Source organism: Hemitrygon akajei, chromosome 27 (genome assembly GCF_048418815.1).
Source record: "Hemitrygon akajei chromosome 27, sHemAka1.3, whole genome shotgun sequence".
In the NCBI taxonomy this organism is placed as follows: Eukaryota; Metazoa; Chordata; class Chondrichthyes; order Myliobatiformes; family Dasyatidae; genus Hemitrygon; species Hemitrygon akajei.
In genome coordinates this window covers 43,926,224-43,946,788 of record NC_133150.1, presented here as the reverse complement: position 1 = coordinate 43,946,788, position 20,565 = coordinate 43,926,224, and the positions used below count along the sequence as shown (strand labels likewise).

The following is a 20,565-nucleotide window of genomic DNA, read 5'->3' as shown; positions in this document are numbered from 1 at the left end:
TGGCACCAACAATCATTTCATGGTCAAAGTCACTTAGGGCACATTTCTTTCCTATTCTGACGTTTGGTTCTGAGCAACAACTGTACCTCTTGACTACATCAGCATGCTTTTATGCATTGTTGCTGATTAGGTATTTGCATTAGCAAGCAGATGTACAGGAGTACCTAACAAAGTGGACACAGCGTGTTGTTCCTTTCAGAAAGGACACTTATGCATCAGGGAGACATGTAAAACAATACAATGACTTTGATTTGTAGTCATTATCACCCAGGATGGCTATAATATCTGATTTTAAGTAAACATGGTCCCAGCAGGAATTTAAGTCAACTTTCTGGTCTGTTAGTTGAGGTTTACCAGTGACTTGGCTGAATATCTGACCAAAGATGTAAACTTTCCCTTGTACAATTCTGATCCATCATCATCATTATGAACCGTGTTGTATGATATGACATCATCATTATGTGCTGTGTCATATGACGTGGGCGATCATGGTTCCATGACCATGATTGTTCTTGGCAGATTTTTCTACAGAAGTGGTTAGTCATCGCCTTCTTCTGAGCAGTGTTTTTACAAGACAGGCGACCCCAGCCATTATCAATAGTCTTCAGAGATTGTCTGCCTGGCATCAGTGGTTGCATAACCAGGACATGTGATCTGCACCTGCTACTCAAACGACCACCCACCACTTGCTCCCAGATAGGGTAAATGCAAGCAGGTTTTCTTCCCCCCACTGAGATGGGGTGAGTCAAAGGTTAAGGATGAAAGGTGAATTGTTTGAGGTGAATATGAGGAGGAACGTCTTCTTTTAGAGAATGATGAGAGTGTGGAACGAGATATCAGTGGAAGTAGTCAATGTGAGTTTGATCTCAACATTTAAGAGAAATATGGACGAGAGGGGTTTGGAAGGCTCTATCCTGGATGGAGGGTGATGGGACCAGGCAGATTAATAGTTCTTTCTTTCTTTTTAAATCTTTTTATTAATTTTTAAGCAAACATAAATGAAACATGAATACAAAGAGTTTGAGAGTACATAGTTAATAGTTTAAGTAGGCATTCAAATATATAATAATCAATATATATAACCTCCCAAACTCACAGTATTTATGAACAAAAGAAATTAAAAAAAACCCCAAAAAAAAGAGAAGGAAAAAAAACACTAACCAACATGGGCCATTGCATTATGTCAGATATATACAGTAGTGCCAATAACTCCGAACCTCCAACCAAATAATTAAGGATAATAAAAGTGAGGTTTAGGAAAAGACAATTTAACTCATATGAAAATGTTGAATAAATGGTCTCCAAGTTTCTTCAAATTTAACTGAAGGATCAAAAACAACACTTCTAATTTTTTCTAAGCTCAAACAAGAGATAGTTTGAGAAAACCACTGAAATATAGTTGGAGGATTAATTTCTTTCCAATTCAATAAAATAGATCTTCTAGCCATTAATGTAACAAATGCAATCATTCGTCGAGATGAGGAGGATAAACGACTATTATCCACCATTGGTAAACCGAAAATTGCAGTAATAGGATGGGGTTGGAAATTGATATTCAGAACTATTGAAATAATACTGAAAATATCTTTCCAATAATTTTGCAAACAAGGGCAATTCCAAAACATATGGATCAATGAAGCAACATCAGAATGACATCTGTCACAGGTTGGATTAACATAAGAATAACATCAAGCAAGTTTATCCTTAGACATGTGAGCTCTATGTACAACCTGAAATTGTATTAGGGCATGTTTAGCACAAATAGAAGAGGAATTGACTAATAGTAAAATTTTCTCCCACTGCTCAGTGGATATAAGACAATGAAGTTCTTTTTCCCTTTCCTTCTTAATTTTTTCTGATACTTCTGGCTGTATTTTCATGATCATATTATAAATGACAGCTACTAAACCCTTTTGACAAGGATTCAGAGCTAAAATTCTTTCCGTAATGTCCAATGGACATAGTTTCGGAAAAGACTGTAACTCATTATACAAAAAATTTCTAACTTGCAAATATCTAAAAAAATGAGTTTTAGGTAAATTATATTTATTAGATAGCTGTTCAAAGGACATAAAGCTATCATCCAGAAACAAATCACGAAAACATGTTATAAGATTAATAGTTCGTCTTGGACTAAAGGGGCCAAAGGTCCTGTGTCTGTGCTGTAGCGTTCTATGACTCTCTGAGTCTATCAAACTTCTGGGGAAATGCGTTGTGAATTCTGACTAAACATTTCATAAATAGTAGTTTCATTTTGCAACAACCCAAAATGGGAAGGTTTGAGTAATTCCATTGTTAGCTAAGACTGCTGACTGCATTGTTTTAGATGACCAAAACAGAACTGATGTGAATAACCTGTGTGTGATTAAGAGGAAGATTTATTTGTCATGTGCACATTGAAACATCAAAACATACAGTGAAATGCGTTGTTCGCATCAAATCAGAGAGAATTTCCCTTTCCTCTCTGTACTCCCGAAGATAATAACTGGCTGGGATTAGAAGAGTTGTGATGGGTGCTAGTTCCTTTCATAGACTGCTTTTTGAGTTAATCGTCAAAATCAAAGTTGAGTTTATTGTCTTATGCACAAGTTACATGTCTGTACAAGTGCAATGAAAAACTTATTTGCAGCAGCATCAAATTTATTTTAAAATTTTACTTAATTAGAGATACAGCAAGATATCCGGCCCAGTGACCTTGTGTTGTCCAATTATCTCCATATGACAATTAACCTACCAACCAGTACATCTTTGGATTGTGGGAGGAAACCGGAGCACCCGGACGAAACTGATGCCGTCACGGGGAGAATATACAAACTCCTTACAGTCAGCGGCTGTTATGTTCTTTACACGTACCGTGGGTTACTCCTAAAGAAACCTATTCTGGAAGAACGTAACTAGATCTTTTATTTAACAGCAAACAGCAACCACGTCTTAACCATACAAGCTTCTTGATGTTTCTGTCATTTCTGTGCATGCTCAGAACTCTGTCCGATCATGTTCTGACACGTGACACGTGATATCACCACATCTTCCTTTCCTTAAAAAGAAAACAATTAGCAACATTAATCAAAACCAATGTATAATTTAACATGTCTCTATCAGTCTCTCTGGGGTTTACGAACACGAGTAGACCTTCTAAGTGGTACACACAGATCTTGTGTTTCGTGGTTATTTTCATGCTTCGTCTGGTCTGCATCAGTTAACTGAAACTTTGAAGCTGGCTGTTTCTTGAGGTCTTTGCGAAGAAATCGCAATTCATTCGTTAACTGTGTAATCTCTTTTTTATGCTGAGACTTCAGCATTTCAATAAAACTTCTCAATTCTTTCACTTGTGCTTTCACTTCTTCAACTGGATCCTGATTCTTGTCACTCTTTGTGATCGGTGACTCTTCAGATCGGTATTGTACTGTACTGGCAAGTTTGGTCTTGGTGGCAATGCTTTGTCAGATGCTGGTAACAAAGGGATGGGTCTGGGATTTTTCTTTATGACTTCTTTTACTTTTGCCGCGTTGGAATCAAATTCTGTTCTCTCTCGCTCTTTCATCCAGTCACTGTATTCTGACTCTGTGTCACTGTCCAGGACTAAGACTCTTTTCACCAAATTCAGTCTCTCACAGGCAGATAATCCCAGTATTGACTGTACATTTTTGGCACCACCACAAATGAAAGCATGTGCTCAATATTTTTGTGTGATACTTTTGCCACACATGTTCCTTTAACTGGAATGTCTGCACCTGAATAGCCAGCCACTTTTATATTTGTCTGATGTAACTTTGGTCTTGGCTTTAATGCATTAAACTCAGAGTCTGCAAGAACATTTACTTGTGCTCCAGTATCCAATTTAAACAGAATAATGTTTTGGTTCACTTGCAATGGCTTCCCCTCTGCCGTAAATATTGTAATCATGTCTATTCTTATGTATTGCATTGTACTGCTGCTACAAAGACAACAAATTTCATGACATATGCAGGTGATATTAAACATGAGTCTGATGTTGATTATTGAACCTGGTGGTGTGGGACTTCAGGCTTATGTACCTCCTCCCCAATGGCAGCTGAGAGAAGGTGGCATGGCCTGGATAGTGGGAATCTTTGATGATGGACGTTCTTGAGGCAATGCCTCCTATAGATGTGGGGAGGCGCGTGCCTGTGCGGTATTAGGCAGATTGCTATAAACTATACTAAAACATAAAAGAAAATATTTGAATTTCTAAAGGCCCACATCATCCCATAATGCTTTATATTAATACAATTTTTTTTGTCTACTGTTGGAATGTAGGAAATGCAAGAGGCAATTTATACACAGCAAGGTTCCACAGTGGACCTGAATAAAGACGAGATATTCGGCTTTTTACTGATGATTTGCCTGATAATCAAAGCTGAATTTGAGGTCAAAGTCAAGTTAATTGCCATAAGCACAGGTGCAATGTAAAACTTGCTTGCAGCAGCATCACAGCAACGAGCATCAGAGACAGAATATTCACAACTTTCAATTAAACATAAATTATGCACATATTTTGCAACAAGGAACACAATTAGAGCAATATAAATAAACATCCGTTTAGTGCAGTGTTTGAAGTGGTCGAGGCGTTGCTAAATTGTAGAGATTAGGGTTTTACAGGTTGGTTCAAGAACAGAATGGGTGAAGGGAAGTAGCTGTTCTTGAAACTGGTGGTGTGGGTCCTCAGGCTTCTGTACCTCCGGACTGAGAAGATGATGTGGCCCTCAGCAATTACCGTTGGTAAAGTTTTTACCTGTCTTTGGTATTTCATTAGCAGCTACTCCAACTGTGTTACCTCGACACTTTTACTTGTAAAGGTTTTTGTCAATTATAAAAGAGGAAATTACGACACATTTGGATAGCAGTAGAAGGATCAGTCCAAGTCAGCATGGATTTATGAAGGGAAAATCATGCTTGACTAATCTTCTGGAGTTTTTTGAGGATGTAACTATGAAAATGGACAAGGGAGAGCCAGTGGATGTAGTGTACCTGGATTTCCAGAAAGCTTTTGATAAAGTCCCACATAGGAGATTAGTGGGCAAAATTAGGGCACATGGCATTGGGGGCAGAGTACTGACATGGATTGAAAATTGGCTGGCTGACACGAAACAAAGAGTAGTGGTCTTTGAGAAACGGGTCCCTTTCGGAATGGCAGGCTGTGACCAGTGGGGTACCGCAAGGTTCGGTGCTGGGACCGCAGCTGTTTACAATATACATTAATAATTTAGATGAAGGGATTAAAAGTACCATTAGCAAATTTGCTGATGACACAAAGCTGGGTGGCAGTGTGAAATGTCAGGAGGATGTTATGAGAATGCAGGGTGACTTGGACAGGTTGGGTGAGTGGGCAAATGTATGGCAGATGCAGTTTAATGTGAATAAATATGAGGTTATCCACTTTGGTGGCAAGAACAGGAAGGCAGATTACTATCTAAATGGAGTCAAGTTAGGAAAAGGGGAAGTACAACAAGATCTAGGTGTTCTTGTACATCAGTCAATGAAAGCAAGCACGCAGGTACAGCAGGCAGTGAAGAAAGCTAATGGCATGCTGGCCTTTATAACAAGAGGAATTGAGTATAGGAGTAAAGAGGTCCTTCTGCAGCTGTACAGGGCCCTGGTGAGACCACACCTGGAGTATTGTGTGCAGTTTTGGTCTCCAAATTTGAGGAAGGACATTCTTGCTATTGAGGGAGTGCAGCGTAGGTTCACAAGGTTAATTCCCGGAATGGCGGGACTGTTGTATGTTGAAAGATTGGAGTGACTGGGCTTGTATACACTGGCATTTAGAAGGATGAGAGGGGATCTGATTGAAACATATAAGATTATTAAGGGATTGGACACGCTGGAGGCAGGAAACATGTTCCCGCTGATGGGTGAGTCGAGAACTAGAGGCCACAGTTTAAGAATAAGGGGTAGGCCATTTAGAACAAAGATGCGGCAAAACTTTTTCACCCAGAGAGTGGTGGATATGTGGAATGCTCTGCCCCAGAAGGCAGTGGAGGTCAAGTCACTGGATGCATTCAAGAGAGAGTTAGATAGAACTCTTATAGATAGCGGGGTCAAGGGATATGGGGAGAGGGCAGGAAGGGGGTACTGATTGTGTATGATTAGCCATGATCACAGTGAATGGCGGTGCTGGCTAGAAGGGCTGAATGGCCTATTCCTGCACCTACTGTCTATTGTCTATTGTGCTTAGCTGCAACTTTCAGATTGGCTCTGTTCTGTTCACCCACCTACATCTTCAGCCCGGATCTCCAGCCTTGACCTCAGCATCATGTGTCAGCCATTCACTTTCATCGCAAAGAACAGTGGTTAGCTTTTGTTATGTCAGTGTCCTTTAGGTCGAATGTGGTGAACATTGTTTCTGTTCACAGTCCACACGTGCTTCCTCTGCATGGTGAGAATATGCATGCTTTGGAAAATTTGATCATCTGCCTTTGAGACCATAGTTTCATTTGGTTTACCCTACTCTCTGCTTATTGCTATGAACCTTGTGTAGCACAGACCACATTTCTGTCACTTTTCCCACCTGAATCTGTTCAGATAGTATGTTTCTCCAACGGTGATAATGAATTTTCAAAGCAGTGTTCAATTTCCAACAGATATGTGTTATCTCTTGCCCTGTACAGTCACCGTGGTATGGTTCAGACTGCCTCAATTGAATGCCTTCACTTTCTAATACCAGGGCTTGGACATCTTTAAGTTCATTCTCAAAAGGCTTGCTTAACCTCTGAGAGCAAAGCATTGACGTATTGCAGCAGTGTAAGAGACCATTCTGTCTATCGTCAATGCTAGCACCCTGCTGAGTAACTCCATCAGCCGCAATCCCCCTTCTCCTGAGTTTGTCGTGGCTTTGCAGCTGAATGCTGTCCACTGGCACGTCGCAAATACAGCAAGGTGGGGCTCTCTTACCTCTTCACACTGAGAGGGGAGGACCCTGCATAAAATCCCTCGACCTTTTGCTCACATAATGTAAGTGAAAGAAAAACGGCCATGTTTGAAGGTCAAAGTTCAAAGCAAATTTATTATCAAGGTCCCCACATACCACTTTGAGATTCATTTTCTTGCAGGCATTCACAGTAGAACAGAGAAATGCAACAGAATCGATGCAAAAACTGTTCTCAAAGACTGACAAGCAACTGATGGGCAAAATAAGACAACTTGTGCAAATATAAAAAGATTATTAATAACAACTAAAATACTAAATAAATAATACTAAGAACATATCAATATAACGTCAAACATATTAGCAAACAGAACAAATTGATAGATTGTAACTTGGTTTATTATTCCAATGTGTACTGAGGTTCAGAGAAGAACTTTGTTTTGCATGCCATCCATACAGATCACTTCATCACCTCTGTACATCTGGGTAGTACAAGGGAAAACATTAATAGAATGCAGAATGAAGTTACACTTACAGAGAAAGTGAAGTTCAGGTAGACAATAAGGTGAAAGGTCATAATGAGGTAAATTGGTCAAGATGGGGTCAAGAGTCTATCTTATCCAGCAAGAGGTCCATTCTGTTTTTGAGCCTGGTAGTTTGTGCTTTCCTGTTTTTGTATCTCCTGCTGCATGGGAGGGATGAGAAGAGAGAGTGTCCAGGGTGGGTGAGGTCTTTGATTATGTTGGCAGCTGTACCAAACTAGTGAGAGGCAGAGGCAGTATTCATGGAGAGGAGGTTGGGGCTCGGCGAATGGCAATGTAGGAATTACATTTGCATTATATTTGCTGGAATAAGCATACTCTTGCTGGAGTTCTGAAGAATGAGAAGTAGTCTCATTGAAATGTATTAAAAAAACATGCAAGATGCAGGAGAGACTTTTCCTCATGGGTGGAAAATCCAGAGCACGGATTCAGGATAAAGAATCGATCACTTAGGGCTGAAATGTGGAGAAATTCCATGACTCAAATTGTAAACCTTTGTAGTTGTCAGGCTATTGAATGGCTCTCGTAGATGAATTCTCCCAAGCTACCTTGTTACATGCCCTGCCTTGCTCTATACTTTCCCTATAACTCAAACGTTACTTTCTGCACTCCAATTTTATTTCTACTACCTCAGTATACTTCTGTATGGTATGCTCTGTTTGCAAGATGAAAGCTTTTCACTGCGTCTTGGCACGAGCAATAATAATGATCCAATTCAATCCAACGTGGACTCTCCATTGTTGAATATAGATAAGATGCAGAGAGTGTTGGGTATCAAGGGATGAAGGTGAAAAATAGAAAGAGAGAAAGGAAGAAAGAAAGAGCAAAATATGGTCCCCAACACAATTAGTGCAGTGAGAATACCTCCAGAGGGAGTGCTTTGTTCTCTGTATAAGATGTGAGAATTCTAGAAGATCTCCAGCTCCCGGGTAACCAAATGCACCAAGCTGCATCTCCTCAGAGAACGTGTAAAAGATCTGGAGCTGCGGCTTGATGTCCTTCAGCTCATTAAGGAGTCTGAGGAGGTGACGGATAGGAGCTACAGGGTGGTAGTTGTCCCCTAGGTTGCAGAAGACAGGTAACTGGATGACTGTCAGGAGAAGGAATGGAAATGGACAGCCGGTGCAGAGTAGCCCTCTGGCCGCTCCCCTCAATAATAAGTATCTCACTTTGGATACTGTTGAGGGGGATGACCTACTGGGGGAAGGGGCACAGCGATTGGGTCTCTGGCTGTGAGTCTGTCACTGTGGATCAGGAGAGCAGAGAAGTGAAGAGGAGTGATAGGAGATTCCATAGTTGGAGGAGTAGAGGCGCGAAGCTGTGGACACAATAAAGACACCCAGATGGTATGTTGCCTCCCTGGTGTCAGGGTCAGGGATGTCTTGGACTGGATCCACGGCATTCTAAAGGAGAAGGTGAGCAACTAGAAGTCTTGGTACATATTGGCACCAATGACATACGTAGTAAAGATGAACAGGTCCTGAAGAGAGATTTTAGGGAGCTAGGTAGAAAGCTGAAAACTAGGACTTCCAGGGTAGCAATCTCTAGATTGCTCCCAGTGCCACGTGCCTCTGAGGATAAGGATAGAAGTATTTGGCGGATGAATGAGTGGTTGAGGAACTGGTGCAGGGGGCAGGGCTTCAGATTGCTGGATCATTGGGCTCTCTTCTGGGGAAGGTATGACCTGTGCAAAAGGGACGGGTTACACCTGAACCTGAGCGGGACCAATATTCCTGTGGGCAGGTTTGCTAGAGCTGTTCAGGAGGGTTTAAACTAATTTGGCAGGGGGATGGGAGCCGGAGTGATAGGGCAGAGGATGGGGTAGTTGGTTTACAAACCGAGGTAGTGTGTAGCCAGACTACTAACAGGGAGCGGCTGATGACAGGGGAAAATTGCAATGAACAGGAGGAGTTGCAATGTAAAAGGGGATAAAATCAAAAAGGGTGATGAAGACAGATTGAAGGTGTTACATTTGAATGCACGCAGTATACGGAATATGATTAGATGAGCTGGTAGCACAGTTACAGATTGGCACATGTGACAAGAGGCATAGGCGAGGATGGTAAGGAGTGCTGGGAATATCCAAAACCAGAATCGAGACATGCCTTTGGGACTGAGACGAGAACAGGGCTCTTGAGAACCTGACGAGACTACATAGGAATCCAAGTGACACAGAAATCCTAAGCGCAATCACGGACTGGACCAAAGTTGAGCTGATGGTTGAGTACCGAACCTGAATTCAGTTGCTCTTTAAATATCGAAATCTTGGCACTAAAACATGGACGCCAATAAGCAGAGCGGACCAGAATCTTGAAAGGGACCGTGCCAACTTGCCACACTCCAGAGAATTGGAGCATCTAAGCATCAGTGGCTGGTGTGGTCAGGTACGTACTGTAACAGGCATGTATGACATTGTGCGCATCAGTGAATCGTGGCTGAGAGAAGATTATAGCTGGGAGCTTAATGTCCAAGGATACACATTGTGTGGAAAGGACAGGCAGGTAGGCTGAAAGGGTAGGGTGGCTCTGTTGGTTAAAAATGAAATCAAATCAGAAAGAGGCGACATGGGATTGGAAAGTGTAGAATCATTGTGAGTAGAGCCAAGAAACTGCAAGAGTAAAAAGACCCTGATGGGAGTTATCTACGGACATCCAAACAGTTGTGAAGGTGTGGTCTACAAATTACAATCGGAGGTAGAAAATGTATGTCAACAAGGCAATGTTACAATAGTCAGGTAGGTGGGGAAAATCAAGTTGATGCTGGGTCCCAAAGGGGGAATTTGTAGAATGCCTATGAGATGGCTTTTTAGAGCAGCTAGTGGTTGAGCCCACAAGTTCAGCTATTCTAGCTGAATAGATGAGCCAGAACTGTTTTGTGCAATGAGCCAGAATTGATTCGCGAGCTAAAGGTAAAGGAACCCTTAGGAGCCAGTGAACATAATGTGATTAAATACTCCCTGCAATTGGAGATGGAGAAGCTAAAGTCAGATGTATCAGTATCACAGTGGGGTAAAGGGAATAACATGGACATAAATTACAGAGGAGCTAGCCAAAATTGGAAAAGAACACTGGCAGGGATGATGGCAGAACAGCAATGGCTGGAATTTCTGGGAGCAATTCAGAAGGCGCAGGATACATACACCCCAAAGAGGAAGAAGTATTCTAAAGGCAGGGTGACACAACCGTGGCTGACAAGGGAAGTCAAAGCTCACATAAAAGCCAAAGAGAGGGCATATAATAGACCAAAAATTAGTGGGAAGTTAGAGGATTGGGAATCTTTTAAAAACCAACAAAGGGCAACTATTTCTCCTTGGAGTGAAGGAGGATGAGAGGTGACCTGATAGAGGTGTACAAGATGATGAGAGGCATTGATCGTGTGGATAGTCAGAGGCTTTTTCCCAGGGCTGAAATGGTTGCAACAAAAGGACACAGGTTTAAGGTGCTGGGGAGTACGTACAGAGGAGATGTCAGGGGTAAGTTTTTTACTGAGAGAGTGGTGAGTGAGTGGAATGGGCTGCTGGTAATGGTGGTGGAGGTGGATATGACAGAATCTTTTAAGAGGCTTTTAGATAGGTACATAGAGCTTAGTAAAATAGAGGGCTATAGGTAAGCCTAGTAATTTCTAAGGTAGGGACATGTTTAGCACAACTTTGTGGGCCAAAGGGCCTGTATAGTTCTGTAGGTTTTCCATGTTTCTAAAAATGTTTTAAAGAAGGTAAAAATGGAATACAAAGGTAAGTTAGTCAATTATATAAAAGAGGATACCAAAAGTTTCTCAGATATATAAATTGTAAAAGAGAGGTGGGAGTAGATATCAGACTGCTGGAAAATGATGTTGGAGATGTATTAATGGGGGACAAGGAAACCACAGACAATCAAAATAAGTATTTTGCATTACTCTTCATTGTGGAAGACACTAGCAGAATTTCAGGAGTGCCGGGGACAGAAGTGTGTGAATCTGCCATTATTATTGTGAAGGTTCGTGGGAAATTGAAAGGTCTGAACGTAGATAAGTCACGTAGACTAGATGGTCTACTGCCAGGGTTCTGAAAGAGGTGGCCGAAGAGATTGTGGAGGGATTAGTAATGATCTTTCAGAATAGATGGATCTTAGCCTGGCTCCAGAGGACTGGAAAATTGTAAATGTCACTCCACTCTTCAAGATAGGAGAGAGGCAGAAGAAATGAAACTATAGGCCAGTTGTGGTTGGGAAGACGTTGGAGTTGATTATTAAGGATATGGTTTTGTGGTACTTGAAGGCACATGAAAAAATAGGCCATAGTCAGCATAGTTTTCTCAAAGGAAAAGCTTGCCTGACAAATTTGCTGGAATTCTTTGAAGAAATAACAAGCCAGATAGAGGAAGGAGATTCAGTTGATGTTGTGTACTTGGATTTCAGAAGGTCTTTGACAAGGTGCCACTCTAGAGGCTGCTTAACAAGTTAAGAGCCCATGGTATTACGGGAAAGATTCTAGTACGGATAAAGCAGTGGCTGATTAGCAGGAGGCAAAGATTAGGAACAAAGTGAGCCTTTTCTGGTTGTTTGTCAGTGACTAGTGGTGTTCCACAGGGGTCTGTGCTGGGATCGATTCTTTTCATGTTATATGTCAATGATTTGGATGATGGAATTGATGGCTTTGTGGCCAGGTTTGCAGATGATACAAAGATAGGTGGAGGGGCAGGTAGTTTTGAGGAAGCAGTGATGCTACAGAAAGACTTAGACAGGTTAGGAGAATGGGCAAAGAGGTGGCAGGTTGAATACCGTGTCTGGAAGTGTACGGTTATGCACATTGGTAGAAGAAATAAAAGCATAGATTATTTTCTAAATGGAGAGAATTTCAAAAATCTGAGGTGCAAAGGGATTTGGGAGTCCTCATGTAGGATCCACTTAAGGTTAATTTGTAGGTTGAGTTGGTGGTGAAGAAGGCAAATGCAATGTTAGCATTCATTTCAAGAGGACTAGAATATAAAAGCAAGGATGTAATATTGAGACTTCATAAGGCAATGGTGAGGCCTCAAATAGAGTATTGTGAGCAGTTTTGGGCCCTTTATCTAAGAAATTGGAGGGGGTTCAAAGGAGGTATACAAAAATGATTCTGGGATTGAAAGGCTTCTCATATGATGACTGTTTGATGGCTCTGGGCCTGTACTCACTGGAATTCAGAAGAATAAGGAGGTATCTCAAGTTTAACTGGAAAGCACCAGGAAACCATAATATAAAGAGTGAGGCACTTAAGAAAAATCATGAGGGACTCTAAATGAATAATTACTCTCATTAAACAACAATTAGCTAATTCAGGTGTTCTAAAAGACCTCAGAGCCCAACACTCTCTGGTTCCCAGCACATGACACTACCAGAATCTGCCAGTTGATATTGACCCAGTAATCTATTTGTGGGAATGTTGTGCACTGAATAAATTTTGGACAAGATAATGTGGAACACAAGCCCTGAAACAGATGAGCTGGAATGCTATGGAAGAGAGCTGTTTATTCCTGCGCCTAATTCTCATTCTCATGCTCTCAAATTTTTCAGTGTGCAAGTTGGAGGCAACATTGTAGCCTGTGAAAATGGGTGCAAAGCCATTGTGGACACTGGGACCTCCCTCCTCAGTGGCCCAACCACGAGCATCAGTGTGATACAGAGCAGCATCGGGGCCATGTCTAGTGGCGAAGGAGAGGTACGCTGAAACCAAAACCATTTCTGGATTCTTGTTGTGACGATAACCTTGCTCTTGTCTCCTTTTTAAATCCGAGAGCTATCTGCTGGAGAGAAATATGTAGGAAAGTTAACTCCCTTTATTGCTACAGTCATTGTGTTGAGGAGCCGCAGTCCTTTGGCCTACCATGCCTGTCCTGATCAGGTCTCCATCCATACAAATCCCATCTACCAATGCCTGATCTCAAAGTTTAAAGTAAATTTTATTATCAAAGTACGTGTATGTCATCCTATACAACCCTGAGATTCATTTTCTTATGAGAACACTCAATAAATCTGTAGAATAATAACCAGCGAAAGACTGCCCAATTTGTGGGTTCAATCGGTGTGCAGAAGACAACAATCTGAGCAAACAGAAAAAGAAGTAATAATAATACTAATAAATAAGCAATAAATATCAAGAACATGAGATGAAGAGTCCTTGAAAGTGAGCCTATTAGCTATGGGAACATTTTAAAGATGGGGCAAGTGAAGTTATCCCCTTTGTTCCAGGAGCCTGATGGTTGAGGGGTAATAACTGCACCTGAAACTAGCGGTATGAGCCCTGAGGCCTCCTGTACCTTCTTCCTGAAGACAGCAGCAAGAAGAGAGCATGACCTGGGTGGTGGTGGGGTCCTTGGATACTGCTTTCTTATGACAGTGCTCCTTGTAGATCTGCTTAGTGATGGGAAGGGCTTTGTCTGCGATGGACTGGGCTGTATCCCCACATTTCTCAAATCATTTCCTCTCCGTGCACACTTCCGAATGTCTTAAACATTTTAATTGAATCTGCCAATACTATATCCTGTGGTAGCTAATTCCGTATACACTGTGTAAAAAAAGTTGTCCCTCAGTTTCCTTTTAAATAATTCCCGTCTCTTCTCAAAGCTTATTCCCACTAGTTTTAGACTCGTGGAATAAGACTGTGACCATCCACCTTATGATTTTATTTACCTTTATCAGGTGACACTTCAGCCTCCTTTGTTGCAGGGAAAATCGTCCCTGCCGATTTAGCCTTTCCTTATAACTAAAGCTGCCCAGTCCCAGAACCATCCCAGTGAATCTTTTCTGCACCCTCTCCAGTTTAATGACACCCTTCCTATAAATGGGATAGACTGAGATTGTTCTGAGGTCCAAAGGGCCAAAAAGCCTCCATCTCTGTCACAATGAAATATTAAATGTGATCAAATCTGTCCAGACCAAACACCAGCTAGATACCTCCAAGAACTCAGCCATGGATGGTCCCAAACCTGGCTGCAAAAGGATGAGGGTCGAGCATGGGGCTAGCAACCCCATCCCGTTAAAACCCAGAGCTACGGAAATGTAACCGGAAGCTCCAAAGACCTTGTCCCTGGGAGAGGAGGATCTCTGAGGATTGGCTGCACCTGGGGACATTATGATGTACTGGCCCAGGACAGAGAACTCTGGTGAGCTGGTGTCAATGGCCAATGCACCATTAAGAGTGATGGACTAAGAAGAAGACCCTTCTTCAAGGTCTCTGTTGAGGAAGATAAAATATTGTTTGATGCAACGCACACAAAATGCTGGAGGAACTCAGCAGGCCAGGCATCATCTATGGAGAAGAGTACAGTCGATATTTTGGGCCGAGACCCTTCTTCAGGACTGGAAAGGAAGGGGAGAAGTCAGAATAAAGGGATGGAAGAAGTACAAGATGGCAGGTGATAGGTGAAACCGGGAGAGAGGAAGGGGTAAAGAGCTAGAAAGTTCATTGGTGAAAGAGGTAAAGGACTGGAGAAGGGGGAATCTGATAGGAGGGAACAGAAGACCATGGAAGAAAGGGAAGGGGGAGGAGCACCAGAGGGAGGTGATGGGCAGGTATGGGGATAAAGTGAGGGAAACAGGAATGGGGAATGGTGGGGGGGGGGTTAATTACTGGAAGTCAGAGAAATTGATGCTCATGCCATCAGGATTGGAGTCTACTGAGACAGAATATAAGATGTTGCTCATCAACATGAGTGTGGCCTCATCATGGCAGTGGAGGAGGCCATGGACTGATGTCCGAATGGCAATGGGAAGTAGAATTGAAACCTGCTTGATTCAATATGAGACAAGTTAATACAATTCTGTGTTAATTATCTGTGAAGTAACTGAGGATATTCCAGATGGCTGTATATACACTCAGTGGTCACTTTATTAGGTATACATAGAAACATAGAAAACCTACAGCACAATACAGGCCCTTCAGCTCACAAAATTGTGCGAACATGTCCCAACCTTATAAGTTACTAGGCTTACCCATAGCCCTCTATTTTTCTAAGTTCCATGTACCTATCCAGGAGTCTCTTAAAAGACCCTATCGTATCCGCCTCCACCACCGTTGCCAGCAGCCCATTCCATGCACTCACCACTCTCTGAGTAAAAAACTGACATCTCCTCTGTACCTACTCCCCAGCACCTTAAACCCGTGTCCTCTTGTGGCAACCATTTCAGCCCTGGGAAAAAGCCTCTGACTGTCCACACGATCAATGCCTCTCATCATCTTATACACCCCTATCAAGTCACCCTTCATCCTCTGTTGCTCCAAGGAGGAAAGGCCGAGTTCACTCAACCTATTCTCGTAAGGCACGCTCCTATATTTGAGTTAATGCAAATATCTCATCAGCCTGTGGCAGCAATGCATAAAAGCAAGCCAAGGCATTCAGTTGTTGTTCAGACCAAACATCAGAATGGACAAGAAATATGATCTAAGTGACTTTGACCGTGGAATGTTGGTGCCAGATGGGGTGGTTTGAGTAGCTCAGAAACTGCTGATCTTCTGTGATTTTCACGCACAGCAGAATCTAGAGTTTACAGAGGATGGTGCAAGAAACAAAAAAAACAAGTGAAGAGCTGTTCTGTGGGTGGAAACGCCTTAACGAGAGAGATCAGAGAATGGGTGGACTGGTAGGAAGGCGACAATAACTCAAATAACCATGCATCACAACAGTGGTGTGCAGAAGAACATCTCTGAATGCACAGGACATGGAACCTGGAAGGGGATGGGCAACAGCAGCAGCAGATTACACCAGCTTCCACTGTGTGGCTACTTTATTACGAACGCTCCTCTATCTACTAAAGTGGCCACTAAGTGTATTTCACATTTGTGAAAAACTCTGCACCTGCTTCCCCATGTGTGATCCATTCCTTACCAGTTATACATGTAATGTTCAGTCCCCTGCTCGGTGAGATGTAGTCCGTCATCTGCTTTAGGAATTTCCGTCCAGCTTCCAAATCATACCATGACATGTTAGAGCACCATGTCATGGTTGACTGTGTGAGAGTAAAGGTCATCGATAGGTTTGAGGGAGTACATAGAGAAGTTACAAGCATGCTACCAGGACTTGAGGACCACAGTTACAGGTAAAGGTTGAATAGGTTAGGACTTTATTCCCTAGAGTGCATAATAATAAGGGGAGATCTCATGGAGATAAACACATTCATGTGGGGTACAGATGGGGTGAATACATCAGGCATTTTCCCCCTTTGGGTGGGTGAAACGAGAGATGATGTCATAGGCTTGTGTTGAAAAAGGGAACCCGAGGAGTAACTTCTTAACACGGAGTGATGAGAGTGTGGAACGAGTTGCCTGCAGAAGTCGTAGATAAGGGACCAATTGCACCATTTAAGAGAAGTTTGGATAAGCAGATGTATTGCAGGGTATGGAGCACTACAGATATAGTCTCTAACCATTGTTGTGTTTTCGCAGATGGCCATTGATTGTGGCAGTTTGTCCAGCATGCCTGATGTGACCTTCATAATAGGAGGAGTTGAGTATGCCCTTCCTCCTGAGGCCTACGTACTTCAGGTAGGTGCATGTTTCCTGCCAAGAAGAGTGACCTCTTTGACTCAACAGAGAATTGGAGTTGTAATATTGTATAGAACGTTAGCAGTACTACACAAGTGCCAGTGCAGAGGAAAACAACACATGTAAATTGATTTAATATTGAGGCCCATAGCAAACTTGAGCAAAATCACTTCATCTTCCATCTAGGCTCAAGGTCTCCTTCTAGAGCAAGAATTCCTAACTTTCTTTATGCCATGGACCCCTACCATTAACCGAGGAATCTGTGGACCCCAGGTTGGGAACCCCCTGCTCTAGACACAAAATCTGCAGCTTCGGCTGACCCACTTTCTCTGCCTGAATCAGATCCGGTCATGTATTGGTAAAGATCTAAAAAAATAAATAAGCATGTGAAATGTGTCGTTTGTGTCATCACCTGTGATGTGCTGGGGGTAGCTGCTGCCATGCTTCCAATGCCAACATAGCATGCCCACAATTTACTAACCCTAGCTCGTACATCTTTTTTTTTTGAAATGTGGGAAGAAACCGGAACAACAGGAGGAAACCTATGCGGTCACAGGGAGAACATACAAGCTTTTTATAGCCAGTGGGAATTTGTGATGGTTTTGGGTTTTCTGACTGCAAAGTTCTAAACTCAAATGAAGATCTTAAGCCATATCTTTCAGAGACAACTGTAGGTACACTCACCAAAAGGTGGTTACACTGTCGTCATCAATTCTTCAAAGACGAGTTCAGTTCCCTGTTTATCCTCCATTATGAGTGTAGCTGCTAATACCCACTATCTGAACAGTGGGTCCCCCTCCCTACCAAGGAGGCAATACTTCCAGCTAATAAAGTAGATTAAACACAGTTCATTTATTTTTAGTCATATGTATTTAACTTTAAATAAGAGTCTTAAAACACATTTAAAACTCACAGGAGTTTTCTATCTTATAAAAGATTTCCAAATTACAAATGATTTCTAAAACACAAACAAAGGTACAATTCCTATAAGCTGCAGATGAACAAACTGTCTGTTGCAGAAACTGAAGGCAGCCTCTGTCACAGTTTTCACCCTGACTCTATCTATCAATCAACCACTCCTCACCTGGATCCACCAATCACCTGTTGCTCTTGTCCCCCCCACCCATCCACGCTACCCTTCACCACTCGATACTGGCCACCTCCCCACTACTCTGCCAGTCCGGTCCTGAAACTGTGCCTGGCCATTTCCTGCCACACAAACTGACCCCTAACTGTTTGACCCACTGAAATCTTCTACCAGCTTCTTTCATCTTCCTCTTTCCTCTGTCCGGCGGACACGAACAAATCAGTGAAAGAATCAGTTCATTCCTGGCCACGTTGGTCCATCAAATACAAAGTAATTCATTAAAACCGGATTGGCTGGTCATAGGATCAGCAATGCCTATGAGAACTTGCCGTAGGAGGATAGTACACAGGACGAGGATATTCAGTATAAATTGGCATTAAGATTGGCACAACATTGTGCACCAAATGACCTGCCCAGTGCTGCACTGTCACAGTATACGGGAAATAATTTGGAAAAATGTGTAGCTTGGGTGGTTGATGCCTGGGTTGAATTTTTCCATGTCCTGCGTATTAAATTTATTTGAAATACAACCTTGTGGCTAAGTATGACTCATTAACCCAGTCTATCCCATGTGCAGTATGAGAATCCTTGGGGAGAGCTGCAATGCAACAGTGGATTCCAAAGCATGGACATTCCTCCCCCTGCTGGACCATTGTGGATCCTTGGAGATGTCTTCATTGGATATTATTATGCCGTATTCGACAGAGGAAATAACCAAGTGGGATTGGCTAAATCAGCATGATGATGAGTCGGAATCAGGCTTATTACCACTGTCTTGTTTTGCATCACTTCCTCAGCCAGAGGAATATAGTTACACAGTTGATTGGTTGATGGGAACCTGATCTGTTATGGCTTTCTATTTTTCAAAATGACTTTAGAAATTTTCTATCCTCAGACATTTAATGGAAACGTCTACTGTTTTCTCGTTGTGTGCTGTGTCGTATGGTGTGGGCGATCTTGGTCTTTCTATGACCATGATTTTTCTTGGCAAGGAGCTTCTAGCAAAGGCTATTTTTAGTTAAGCAATGGATAAGAGGTGTTTATGGGAATATGGGCCAAAAGAAGCAGGTAGGACTAGTTTGGTGGGACCATGGTCAGCATGAAGAAGTTGGGCCGAAGGGCCTGTTACCGTGTTGTATCAATCTGTAAATCTTCTGCAATCCTGTACTGCAGTGTTTAAACCTAATGCCACAAACCTTTGGATTTAAGACGGTAACAAAGCTGGAGTTTTGTTGAAATAATGTCAGGCAACAATTATGCCTGTCAATATCGGAGAAACCTTGGTAATGGGGGCTTTTAAACAGTCCTAGCAATGACCCTTTAACCAACCATATAAAAACCTTTTAAAAGAGACATAGAAAAGTTTAGAGGGATATAGGCCAACTGCAGGCAAATGGATCTAACTCAGTTTGACAACATGGTTAGAATAAGTGCGTTGGGCCGAAGGGCCTGTTTCTGTGCTGGATAGCTCTATGACTTTAGGACTGCTCTGCAAGGTTGTGGCTCAGTCACATATGAGTCAGAATGGTTATGGGTTCAAGTCTCACCCAGAGACTTAAGTGCAGAATTTCGAACGATGATCTGGTACAGCATGAAGGGAGTCCTGGGCTGTTGGAGGAATTCCTCCCGGATGTAACGTTGAACAGGAACCCTGTCCGCTTGCTCTCTCTCTAATCTGTGTGGAAGTCTGCCTCAGTGCAATGAATCATTCACAATGATATCCCCAGGCTCTTTTGTAACTTCCTGAGTATATTCGAAATAAACATTATATATTAAATCTGATCTGTGCCCTTGGGCTGATTCAAACTTTATATCTCAAAAACTGAAAATATACAGCCGATGCCATATTTCATCTGAATTCTAATACATTGTAACTGGAAACACAATCTATTTGTACTCTCCTCTATCTAGCTAGCCTTGTGGAGAACTGCCAGGATAACTGGCATTCTTTTTGAAATAAACTCACTCATTGCCAGGTTTTGGCATGATCCAACATGACAGAAATCATTCCTGTCAATTCAGCAAATGGTTTGTAAACATGCAACCTCATTGTGTAAAATGAGTGCTTGTTAAAACAAACTGGTCAATGCAAAAAGTTCAGAATTTCTTTGATTCTCAATCTGCATTTCAACAAAATAAACCTGACTGAGATCCAAAATTATGGAAACAGATGTTTCTCCAATCACTTCATAATATTTTCTTTACCTAGAGATACTGTGGGGACTGTTCCTGCCCTTTCAAATTGTCATATCAGACGCGATGCCCCCTGTTAGAGTACCTTCAACAGTAAGTCATGAACACGAGAGGTTCTGCAGATGCTGGAAATCCAAAGCAACACACACAAAATGCTGGAGGAACTCGGCAGCATCTGTGGAAATGAAAAAAACGGTCGAGGTCTTGGGCCTAGACCCTTCTTCAGGACACTTTCTGCAGTGCATTTCAGCAGTAAATCTGTAGAAGATGGTTAGAGTTTTTTGTGACACACCAAACCTCCTTACCCTAAGAATGTAAAGGCGCTGGCGTGCTTTTCTCTTATGCCTCTTAAAGAGTCA

The 20,565-nt window shown here is 42.2% G+C and overlaps 1 protein-coding gene across 1 annotated transcript in view; it reads left to right on the top strand.

Annotated features, from left to right (window-relative positions):
* LOC140717317 (cathepsin E-like) overlaps positions 1-19,795 on the top strand; it is a 44,045-nt gene extending 24,250 nt beyond the window's left edge. The window contains exons 7-9 of the mRNA XM_073030790.1: positions 12,960-13,104; positions 16,828-16,926; positions 18,591-19,795. Coding sequence (XP_072886891.1) covers positions 12,960-13,104; positions 16,828-16,926; positions 18,591-18,755 — 409 coding nt within the window. The 3' untranslated portion in view covers positions 18,756-19,795. The remainder of the gene's footprint in view (positions 1-12,959; positions 13,105-16,827; positions 16,927-18,590) is intronic.
* Positions 19,796-20,565: the final 770 nt, after the last annotated feature.